Raw genomic sequence first — 12318 nt, 5'->3', positions numbered from 1 at the left:
CAGGGCTGATTTGGAGATCACATATGGCAAAGGGCTGGATAAACTGGCCCACAAGCTCACCAAAGCGTTGGGCAAAATGAAGGTCAGGTAAGTGACATCAGTTCCCACCTAGAACCCAGTTGCTCCGATAGGGTTTTCTTTTTCCTTTGTCATGGAAAGTTGTAGTCTAGAGCCCTGGGCGTACATGAGGCTCCCATTGCTTCCTATGGCAGATGGAGCTCCAGAAGTGTACCTGGTCCTTTGCCCTTCTGTGCCCAACAATGGAAACCCCTTGCTCAACAAATGGTCTGCCTTCCTGGCAGCCATACTTACAGTATGCTGCCTTCTGAGCTAGGCATATGTATTGAGGGGATGCTGCCACACAGATGCTGCTGCCACATTCTCAATAATAGAATGGGGGGAAGGTCAGTGGAATCCCCAACATCTAATAGAATGGGGCAGCTGTTCCCAGGTTTGTCTTTTCTCTAAGATGACTGGCACAAGTTTAAAGTCATTTTCTGTGTTTTTAAGGTGACAGTGGCTTGCCAAACAGCTGCAGTTCCTCTTGCAAAACAACCGTTGTGGATTGAGTTTGATTCCCAGTTAGTTGCACAAAATGGCATCCTATGTAAATCTCCATGCAGAACTGTTAAAATGTATTGTGTCTGAGACCAGATTTTTAGCAGATGTGTTGAACTAAGAATAAATGTGTATACTATATTTCCTTTTTCCTCCCCCCCCCACCCTTTTTTTTTTTGTTTGGTCTCCATTCAGTTATATTTGCAGTGCCTGGCAATGTGTTTCTGAAGGGATGAAATCTGCCTCCGATTTGCACAAGTAAGTACAGCATGGTCCATTATTCAAAGTCCACTGAGAGCTAGGAGGGTTTTAAAACCTGTACAATCAACATGGCAGTTTTTATTGCCTGCTCTGGGATTGCATGGAGAATATTTACTGCATTTCCCTCGGCGGTTGTCTAGCAAATAATTTTTCGGAAGGCAAATGTTAATGCAGCAGGTGTATATGTTTTATGTTCTGTGCCCAGGAAACTTGGCAAAGCCATTCAGATGGAAGCTATAAGTCCAACAAATCACGTCCTGGAGGAGCATGAGAAGAGGAAAAAAGCAGTGAGTTCAAATAACCTTGCTTTTCTGATGATCTGGTGCAATGTCTGTGCAGGTGATGATGCATAATGCACAAAGTTCTGTTTCTAAGTAAGGCTGCAGTTCTGCATCATTAAAGTCAATGGCTTCTGATTGCTGGTGGCTTCTGGTTGCTTCAGCAGGAGCAGGATCACAACCTAAGTCTATGAGGATTCGGTTTTGCAACGGGTCTCTTACAAATGTGGTGTGATGCTAATATTATTGTCCACTTGCCCTTAATATATATATATATATATATATATATATATATATATATATCCTTTAAAATCTTTAGATTCCGACTTTCCTTAAAAGGCCCAATGCGGCTTGATTTTCTTAGGCTGTACATTGATAATGGAACAAAGCCATGTTGTCTCGCCCCTCATATACCCAATCCATCACTGTGCTCTGCAGGAGAGGGCGTCTTGCAGATACCATCTTCATAGAAGATCCATTCCAGACCTTTGGATTTGCCTCCTGTTACATATTAGGCGGGAACTATCTCTGTTGAAAGACCTTCTTCTTTCAACAAGTTATGATCTGTACTGTGCATGTATCTGTACTAGAACCATTTTTATATAGGGAATTTCAAGTGTTTGCATTTATTTTTATATAGGTAACTGCTTTTAATTGTTTTTTGCACTTCAGTGTCTCATGGTTGGTTGGTTGTTTTTATAATTGTACATTTTATGGTTGTAGCCTCCCCAGGGATGTTATGGTTAAGGACAGAGGAGAAATCTAAATGAATGAACGAACGAACGAATGAACAAACAAACAAACAAATAAATAAGCAAGCAAGCAAGCAATGATATGCTTCTCAAATGTCATTGTGTTTCTCTTCCATAAGCTAGATAATACAGTTGCGAAGGCAGCGGACCTGGTGACCGGCAACTGGCGCCAACAAATAAAGGCAAGTTTCCATTTTTTGTCGTTGCAAAGGTACCAAGTCAAGATCAACCCACAGGAAACTCTTCCGCGTCCCGTTGAATTCAGTTACGTGAAAGGGGCTAAGAAGTGCTTGATTAGATTATGTCCCATGGTTTGAAATAAAAGGCATTGGTTAGCTTTGCTAGAATGCTGATATAGAGGGAGTTTGAAAACCCATCTATGGAGAGGAAAGGCAGCCCCATGTGGTATCATCTGTATGAGCCTTAAACAGCAAAGGATATGATCTATAGGCTAAATGGAGCATAGGAAGCTTCCTTACACTAGCCACTGGTCCATCTAACTCTATATTGTCTACACTGACTGGCAGTGGCTCTCCAGAGCTTCACAAATGAATCTTTAGTTGTCCTACCATGATTGAAGATGGGTCCTTTTGCATGCCAAAAAAAACCCAAACTGTTTTCCCACTTGGCTATAGAACTTTCCTTCCCGTCACTCCCAATGGAACAACAAAGCTGTGTACCATTTTTCTGGTGCAAGGCACCTTCCTGTGTTTCTATCAACTACAAAGGTATCCAGCACCCAAAATTTCGCTTGCAGGCATTTGAAACTGTATAGATCTGTGGTGCCCATCTTTGTTGTTCCAGACCAGGTTAACAAAGTTAAAAGTGATTGTGTGTGTGTACATGTTTGCAAGTAGTTTCTGGTCGCATCCACTCTATGAATGCACATGGCTTCCCCCAAAGAATCCTGAGAACTTCAGTTTGGGGGGTGGGGTGCCTGGAATTGTAGTTCTGTGAGGAGCGAGCTACAATTCCCAGGATTCTTTGGGAGGAAGCCATGTGCTTTAAATGCACGGTGTGGATGTGACCTCTGTGACACAGATGAAGAAGATACACACTTCACAGGAATTCCAGCCCAGGTTGCTGTTGGTGAGTCTGTGCAGATCAGTTTGCTGCAACTGAATCTCAGTGGAGGTCTTTAGATCAACACCATTTGTGGAGCTTACGAACACAAGGATTAATTTATGTGCTCAAGAGCAGCTAGTAACTGAATGCAGCATAATGAGAAGCCATCACTTGTCCTCTGCCTGATATCTCCTTTGCACCATACGCCGCACTCGCCATTCCAAGACAATGACATCTTACCCACTGTCAGAGTTGCGCCCTAACCCCTTTCGTCACTGAAAGACGAGTCTGGGCAGAGAACAATAATCACAACATCAAATAATAAATTGTCTGTGAGGTATCCCTACTCAGTTTGATCCCCAGCTCAGCTTGAAAAATATGCAGTTCCCCTCACATCTGAATTGATTTCTGTGTGTTTGGTGGCAGGCCAAGAAGAAATTAAAGGAGCTAACCAAGAACCATGAAGCACTCTTCCGCGAAACAGAGAGCTCTCAAGCGTTGGCTTCACCAAAGACCAAAAGGAAGGTAAATCTTCAGACAGGCGCTTGCCTCTTGGGTTTCTACACAGCCAGATTACCTGCCTGCAACCATGTGGGTTGTGTGTAAGAGAATGGGTGTCCCCAGGAAAATTCCCAGTGTCCCCTGGGCCAAGAGCATTAGGTCACATGATACAGTGCCATCTCCTCCGCAGTAGAAGCTAAGGTAGATGACAAATCATGAAGACAGTGTGGTGGCATGGTTAGAGGGCTGGACTACGTCCAGAGAGACCCAGATTCCATACACTCCCAACATTTCTCTGATGAAAATTGGGACGTCCAATTTTTAAAATAATAATCATAATAATATAAGACCCCACCCATCTGACAGGGTAGCCCGACCACTCTGGATGGCTTCCAACATACGTATATAAAAACATACTGAAACATTAATTATAAGAATATAAATTTACCACTTCTCCTCGCTATCCTCCCTCCTTTCTTCTTCCTCAATCAAATCCACGCTTGATGGTGAAGCTCCGTACATGACCTTGGGTCAGTTACTATCTTTCTCCCCAGCTTATCTCATAGGGTTTTTAAGAGGATAAAATGGTGGACAAGAGCCATGTGTGAGGTTATTGAATTGAACGTTGGGCTATAAAAGTAGTAACAATAATAGCCTACTTTTCTGAAGCATTGGTCCTGCCAGGCTGCTAGATAAAATGACAAGAGTCAATCTATTAGGTGTCTTTGAGGGGAGAGGGTGACTTTCAACATTGTGAAGCAAAGACTCATGATTTGCTACACACAAAACACAGTTTTCTGCATGTTGTCATGCACATAGCACGCTGTTAAGCTGTTGGCCTTACCTCTCCTGACCTCACAGGTGCATAAATAGAAGATAATTTGCCCCTGCCAACACGGCTATGAGAACAATGCCTCTGGTGAGAGAAGTCAATCATCTTTCTCTTTTTTTAAACAACTTGCATTTATATTTTTATTTCAGTTGCTCAGAAACCTGGAAAAATCTGCGACGAAACTGGGAAAGGACGATGAAGATTACTATGACAAGAATCTAGCCGCCTGTAAAACTAGGTTGAAATGGGAAAGCACTTTAGAAAATTGCCACCAGGCAAGTCATTTGAGGTTCTTTTCTTGTGCTGTTGTACATTTTCATTCTGACACTTCCCCTTGAATATAAACAAGCCTCATTTCTGCACTGCCATCCATTTTTTATTTTGATTTGCAATTCAGTGAGAACAGTGAGGTACCTCCTGATTTACAGCTGTGTGTTCAAGAAGGGAAAGGGGGGATGGAATCAAGGTCCTGAGAGCAGAGGACTACTCTTTGAAGTTATAAACATTAAAGGGAGGAGCTGCAGATCAAAATGCAGCTCAAAATTTGAGCACATGTTCTGCAAGCAGGACGATTCCAGGTTGAGTTCCCCAACTCTACAACTAGAAAGGCCTCAGGCTGGAGCCAGTTACAGTAGACAACCCCAGGTGAATCAGACCAGAACTCAGAGGTATGTCCAAGGCTCCATCTCTGGCATATCTCCAGAGAAGGCTGTATAAAACCCTGGAGCACTGCTGACTTGGCATTTCCTCAGAATGACACAGCTTCATATGTTTGTACATGCATTTGTCACCCCATGCTAGCATAGCAAATTGTCCCAGGGAATAAGAAAGTCAGTCCTGCAACATCCACTGGAGTTGCTTGATGATGATGATGATGATGATGATGATGATGATGATGATGATGATTGTGGCGTTCGTATGGAGCCCCCGGTCGTCTCACGGACTATTGACCCGTACACCACTAATCCACTACCACCAACCAGGTCCTCCCTGGTAAATCACTTAGTCTCAGTCAGGTTCCCAAATTAACAAAGAAGAGTGTAGTTTACTTCAGACACAAACAAACTTTAACTGCATTCCAAACCTTGTTACTCTTTACCTTCTTAGTCTTATTTTATCCTGTCTTCTACCTCGCCTCACACAAGAACCCACTGCACTAACTGTCTCTCTATTTCCAACTGCCTGCCAGCTGCTTTTCCAATTGCCTTTCCCAACCAGCCAACCCACTAAAACCAACCAACTACCCACCAGCAACTAACTCAAACCTCGGGCTAAGCCCTTTTATATACAGGTAGGCTCCGCCTCTGGCTTTCCTATTGGTTTACGTTTTAACCCTTTCTCTCCCCCCTGTACAGACATTTTTCAAACGAACGAGCAAATGCTAGCATAGCAAATTGTCCCAGGGAATAAGAAAGTCAGCCCCGCAACATCCACTGGAATTGCTTGATGATGATGATGATGATGATGATGATGATGATTTTGATTTTGTTATTTATGTCCCGCCTATCTGGCTGGGTTTCCCCTGCTTCTCTGGGGCTGCTTCTATTTCCTAGTTTCTTAAGGGAAGATATCCCTTTGGCACCAGCACACCAAGCAATTTAATCTAGCCTTGAAATTGCTTGATTCTCACCCATTTCAAAATGCATGGGGGAGGCTCACACAGAGCCCCAGTTTGCACCTAACCGTAAGCCAAGCTAATGAAGAAGCAAACGTTTGGGCTCCTGGAGAGGAGATCCCATCCTCTTTGCTGGTGATCCCTGGTCATTTTTGCTGCTGCATTGAGCTCAGCTGTACTTTGGCCCAGTGTGTTGCCTAGGGGTGGAAAACAGCACTCACTGCCATGACTATGACGCGGTGTGGGAGGAGAGAGGCTCAGAAGCGTCACTGAATGTGACCCATGGGGTCAGTGTGGACGTTTACCCCCCATGGCAAAAATTTGTAGATCCAACAAAGCCGCAACATCTGGTTTGTCATAGACAACGTTATACTCTGACTTGAAACGTAATGAAATATAATTCATCAAAGAGGCTTTTTAAAGAAACACCCTCCCACCCCCAAAAAAGCACCAGCATCAACAGATTGGCCGTAAATTTCATACTCAGTCATTTTTTTTTCTAGAAGCAGAAATTTAATTAAATGCTGTTAAGCATCACCACCTCCACAGAGTTACTGTATTTTTAATCACATGCTGAGTTCTGCTCCAAGCCTTTTAGCATTCTTCAGCTAAAGGAACACCTACATAAAAGAGACGAAGGGTGCAATGCAGCCAAAGCAAAACACTTTTAAAACCGGTTGATTTCAGTGGAGGGAGAATCGTGTGCTTCACATGTGTGCCTATGGTTGTTTGGGTGCACCCTTTCCACTCACGGGGGTCCTAAGTACCTGTGTGATGTAATGAGTAGGTTGATAGCAGGGACGTGGGTGGCGCTGTGGTCTAAACCACTGAGCTTCTTGGGCTTGCCGATCAGAAGGTTGGCAGTTTGAATCCCCACGACGGGGTGAGCTCCCTTTGCTCTTTCCCAGCTCCTGCCAACCTAGCAGTTCGAAATCATGCCAGCGCAAGTAGATAAATAGGTATCACTGCAGAGAGAAGGTAAATGGTGTTTCCGTGCACTCTGGCTTCCGTCACAGTGTTCCGTTGCACCAGAAGCAGTTTAGTCATGCTGGCCATGTGACCTGGAAAGCTGTCTGTGGACAAATGCCGGCTCCCTCGACCTGAAAGCGAGATGAGCACAGCAACCCCATAGTTGCCTTTGACTGGACTTGAACATCCATGGGTCCTTTATATTTACCTAGGTTGATAGTACAGTGGTACCTCGGGTTACATACGCTTCAGGTTACAGACTCCGCTAACCCAGAAATAGTACCTCGGGTTAAGAACTTTGCTTCAGGATGAGAACAGAAATTGTGCTCCAAATAATAGTTCTAGCATGACTAGAAACCATGGATGGAAATTGCAGGGCAGGTTTTGAGGGACATATTAGGAACACTTCTTATTGGTAATGCTGTTCAGCAGTGGAGCAGATTGTCTTGGGATGTGGTGGGTTCTCATTTGCAGGAGCTATTTTTGCATAGTCTGGATTGGGGAGAGGGTTCCTCTGGTGGCTCTGTGTGCAGCAGACCAATCTAATCCTTGCAGATTGCCCATTTTGTATGGTAATGGCTTCCTCCCTTCCTTTAAAATAGAGCATCCTAGAACTCGAAAAGGAGCGACTGCATCTTCTGTGCAATACATTAAATTGTTACAGCCAGCATCTTTCCAATTTGGCACAGAACCTAACTGCGGTATGTAATATTATGTTTTTTCACCTCCAGTGGTTAGAAAGTTCGTTTTTAAAAAGGAACTGTTTCCAGTTCAAGAACGTTGTTTTGTAAAATGAACTGGTTCAGTTCCAGTTCATCCAAATGAACCTTTTAGTTCATAAAAAGTTCATCCTTGGCATACATTTTTTCAGCATTCAGAATGTTACCAGCCAGTATGCTGAACCAAAGTCTAAAAGCAAATCGGAGGCCACACACAAGTAATAAGATGTCTGACAGACAGAACGTAAGCAGGTTAAACTTTCCCCATAATTGTATTTCCATACCAGAAGACTTACTCTGTTTTATTTCTGCCACCTACACAGCTGTTAGAGGCACAAAGCATCATTGTTGCTAAGGAATCAAATCAGAAAGAAGGAATGTGAGGCATTTCTCTCTTCTAACCTGAATAGCTTGCAGCAAGAAGTACAAGTCCAGGAACAGGTGCAGGAAATGCATCACATTCCTTCTGATTCCTTAGCAACAGTGGCTGACTTAGTGTATTAGCAATAGCCTAATAAGCCTTAGACCGTTCCTGCCACATTTAGCTTTGCAACTTTCTTTAGAAATGTTTGGTTGATTATTTTTTTAAAAAAATGAAAGTTAAGAGTCCGGGCCTCCTGCTGGGGGATGGCGAGGGCAAAAGTAATGAAGATGAAGATGAACTATAAATCATTCAAAGTTCTATGCCCAAACTGAACTTTATTCACCTTTAGAACACCTGACATTTACAAGTACTACTTTCAGGTGTAGTTCAGAGATTTTTGAACTAGTTAGTGAACTTTGTTCAATGGGACTAGTTCATTCCAAGCGCTGTTCACTTCCATCTAAATACTATTAGCACTTCTTTTCATATTGAATCTTGTTTGTCCTTATTCTAGTGCCACACAAGGCTTCATAATGCAGTCAGTGAAGTTGATGCACACAAGGACACACAGATGTTAGGAGAAGAAATGTCCATGCCTGCTACAGAGACCAAGCTGGAGCTGTTATTAACAGACTATTATGTGAGTGCACTACTGAGATGCTTGTCATCATGTTTGTATGGCAATAGGAGCTGCCTGCTAGGGCTGGGCGATTTATCGATATATCGTCCAAACCCAGTTTGAAGTCCATATCGTGATATCGGTTTCATAGTTTTTGACCTGGCAATATATCGCAAATAAGGATGTTTGTGTGTGTGCTATGCAAAAATCACAATGTAGGAAAAAACATGGAGCCAACCAATGCTTCTCTTAATTCCTGCAGCCCGTTAGCTCTGCTGGCTCAGCTCTCCCCCACCTCCTTCAAGGAGCAACGAATCACAAGAGCAGTGGCCAGTGAAAACCACAATGCAGTAAAAACTGAAGCCAGCCAGTGCCTCTACGTAGCTCCATCCTTATTTCAGACATCGTAACATATCAGTATATCACAATGTTTAGCCAATGCTATATCACGATGTTGAAAACAAGATATTGCCCAGTACTACTGACAGCTGTAGGAATCTCTGGAAGAAGTGTAATGGCATGCCTCTTGGTGCAGGGTGAATGAGACAATTTGGCAGAAAGTAAATGGGGGAAACAATTAATATGGGAACTGAGTAGATTTCTTGCCATCCGTGATCCCATTTCTCAATATTGCTCCCATCTGCATACCTCCAGCCTCTTCTGTTCCTTAGGACTGCTCTTACCATGTGTGTTGGCCCGTTCAAGTGTACGATTAGCACACCAGTACTTTGGTGGCCCAGATGGGCATGCTGGCCCTGTAGTCCAGTGGTAGAGCATTTGTATTGTAGAGGTTCAATTTCTGGCATCTCCAGCTAGCGATGAGAATGTCCCCTGTCTGCAAACCTGGACATCCTCAGCCAATCATTTGTGGGCAAAACTGAGCTAGAATGTCCTATGGTCTGACCTAGTACAGGGCAGCTTCTCAAGGTCCTATGCTGGCATGCAAACATTACATATGAATAAACCATGGTACGTGCATTTTACTGTGACTGAGCACACACCGAATATTCAGGCTTTACCCATGGCCCACATCTTGTAAAAATCAGGAGTGTGTTGCAAGAGTGGGACAAAACATTGAGAAGTGGTTTGTGTATTAATAAATAGATACTATGAAAATATTGATCTACAGGTTGCAAATAGGTTTGTGATTACCTGAACACTGTTTTGTTCTCTCTCGCAATAAATGCCATTGCAACCATGTTCAGCTCATAATGCAAGTTCTAAATTAACACCCCAAAGGTAGAGCATCTGAAGCAGCCAAGCCACATTCTAGATCCTTAAAAGGGCTATTTTGGCGCCACTGCTGTTTTTGCTTCACAAAGGACTGATCACAAATCAACGGGTGCTGCCAGTGCTTTATCCACACAGAGGAAGCAGTTGTCATAAATCAGAAATTAAGGTCCACAGGGCCAAAAGCCACAGCGGGTGCCTTCTTGACTATTATACTTTCTCCTGTGACTGTCTATATGGGGGAATCCAACATCATGCAATTACTAAGCTATAATACAATAGCAACAGAGAGCTGCTTTTTCAGCACTGTCGCTTTGCACGCCTCTTAATCACAAGGTTTTATTGGCACAGCAATTATGCTTATTCATTGCAAAAGCACAATATGATAAGCAGAACTGGAGTATCCAAATAATGGATCTGGATAAGCTTATTGCCTGTAACTATTATTATTCAACTGAGCTGGGAACATATTTCATTTTTTTATGCGTCAAGACTTTGCGGGGGAAACTATAGGGCTGTGTTCACATGTACACACACACACACACACAATGGGCAAGCATCAGAATTCCAAGGTAATTACCCTGTTCATTAGTTTTGGGGACCAGACAGAATCAGAGAGGTGTTAAACGTTTCACTGATTTTTAACGAACCTTCTTTCAAATCATCTTTCTGATAACACCCATGCTTGTGCATAATTTCATATAATGTCTGCTTCCTCTGATGTACCACCCTTGCTTTGTTGCACCATAAAACTAACATTTCAAGATAAAGGGAAAGGAAGTTCTGCAAAAGGAACATTTGTATGCTACCTCACATAGTTCTGTTACTAGAAATGGCGATTTGCCGAGCGATTTATAATATCACTGCATGCGTGCAATCAAATTATTTCATATTGAGAATAATAATTTAGCACAATCCAATATTGACTAAATAACACTATTTGATTTATTCTAACTGCATTGCTTGGGGCCTGGACACTTGAGTAGGGATCAGGAATTGAAAGCCCCAGGGCAAATCTGTAATATTCTAAGTAGGACCAGCTTGCCCCAGTTGCCAATGTGGAGGGCAAAAAGATTGAGTGCAGGACAGTTGATGCCTGTGGGCAACAGAACATCCCAATAAGTCTACTTTAGAAAGATGTTGGGCCTGGTCTGTTACCTTTTACCACCTCTGCTAAGTGGCTCTCTTAGAAAACTAGAGTCTTGGACAGAATATACAGGTTAGTTTAGTGCTTGCTAATCTCTACTGCCTTCACCTGTGATTGCCAGAATACCATGAGACCCATAAATTCTGGCTGATAGGACATTCATCTTCATTTTCTAAGAAAATGCTCTCGGGGTCTAAGTGCTTTGATGGATCACTGCCTTGCCTTAGAATCAGAGAACTGTAGAGTTGGAAGGGACCACAAGGGACCATGTATTCCAGCTCCCTGCAGTAGGGATTCTTTTGCCCAACTTGTGGCTCAAGCCCACAACCCTGAAATTAAGAGTTGTATGCTCTACTAACTGAGCTATTGCCATCAGTACTGCTTTTTTTAATCTGAGACTAAATACTGAAACATTTTGTAGTTCATGAAGCCACGGTGAAGTCAACCGTGTTGTCACTTGGACTTGATTTGTGCAGACCGTGCCAGTGTCAACACTCAATGCGTGCTTGAGTTTAGAGTAGTACTTCTGCACTTCTAATAAACACATTTTTTCTTTTCCATCGGAACTGCATGTCTAAAACGTGGGTTTGTTTTCCTGCAAAAAGGAGGAAGATCCTACGAGCCTCATCGAAAAAGAGAGGAGACAGGCTTCCATCAAAGCCAAAGTACTACGTGTTCAAAAGGACTTGGAGAAGGCGTTACAAGACAAAGCAGGTGCCTTGAAATGCCACCTGTATGCCTTGATATATTGGGTGTTACCATTCAATCCTTGACGTTGCTTCTGGAGGAAACTGGCTTAGACAAGAGTCCATAGATCGATAGACTAAAACCTTTCCTTATTATACCCCTGGAATTGAAGACAAATGTGTAAGGAAGCTATGTGCATTATTAGCCCTTCAACACACAGCTTATTTACCTATACTTATTTATAAAACTTCTTACCTGCCCTTCAGCATAAGATTCCGGGGTGGAGTTACAATAACAGAATATACAGTTATAAAAACAGATAAAACCATTACAATTATAATGCACACAAAAGCGTTCCAAATGGAACAGTGCAGTGTACAAAATGGTATGGGATGGTTCCACAAAACAGCTTAATTTTCAAAGGGCAGGGGAAAGAGATCTCTTTAGCCCAATGTGAGAGCTGTACAATGAAGATGCTAGATGCACCTCTGTGGGGAGGTACAGTCGTACCTTGGTTGACAAACACTTTAGCTCCTGAATGTGGGAATGTTTAGGGATGCGGGGGAGGATATATTGTCTAAGATATCCTATCCCAACTTGTCTTTACAAGTTCAAAAAAATCAGCAGAGTTAACATTCCACTTTTTTAAACACACGCACAGCAGATAGCTTGCTCAGACTCATTAAAGTTTCTGTAAATATTTCCTGGTATTTCCCCCGTT

At 42.8% G+C, this 12318-nt stretch overlaps 1 protein-coding gene across 3 annotated transcripts in view; it reads left to right on the top strand.

Annotated features, from left to right (window-relative positions):
- Positions 1 to 12318, top strand: part of NOSTRIN (nitric oxide synthase trafficking) — a 34087-nt gene that overhangs the window by 15859 nt on the left and 5910 nt on the right. For all 3 annotated transcript variants that reach the window (XM_083577370.1, XM_083577369.1, XM_083577368.1), the window contains exons 3-11: positions 4 to 87; positions 754 to 816; positions 1025 to 1106; positions 1969 to 2031; positions 3341 to 3439; positions 4397 to 4522; positions 7434 to 7532; positions 8429 to 8554; positions 11516 to 11624. In XM_083577370.1, coding sequence (XP_083433496.1) covers positions 4 to 87; positions 754 to 816; positions 1025 to 1106; positions 1969 to 2031; positions 3341 to 3439; positions 4397 to 4522; positions 7434 to 7532; positions 8429 to 8554; positions 11516 to 11624 — 851 coding nt within the window. The remainder of the gene's footprint in view (positions 1 to 3; positions 88 to 753; positions 817 to 1024; positions 1107 to 1968; positions 2032 to 3340; positions 3440 to 4396; positions 4523 to 7433; positions 7533 to 8428; positions 8555 to 11515; positions 11625 to 12318) is intronic.

The sequence above is a fragment of the Podarcis filfolensis genome (genome assembly GCF_964270895.1).
Source record: "Podarcis filfolensis genome assembly, chromosome: 1".
In the NCBI taxonomy this organism is placed as follows: Eukaryota; Metazoa; Chordata; class Lepidosauria; order Squamata; family Lacertidae; genus Podarcis; species Podarcis filfolensis.
The sequence above is the reverse complement of the archived record's forward strand: the minus strand, read 5'-3'. Positions and strand labels throughout refer to the sequence as shown.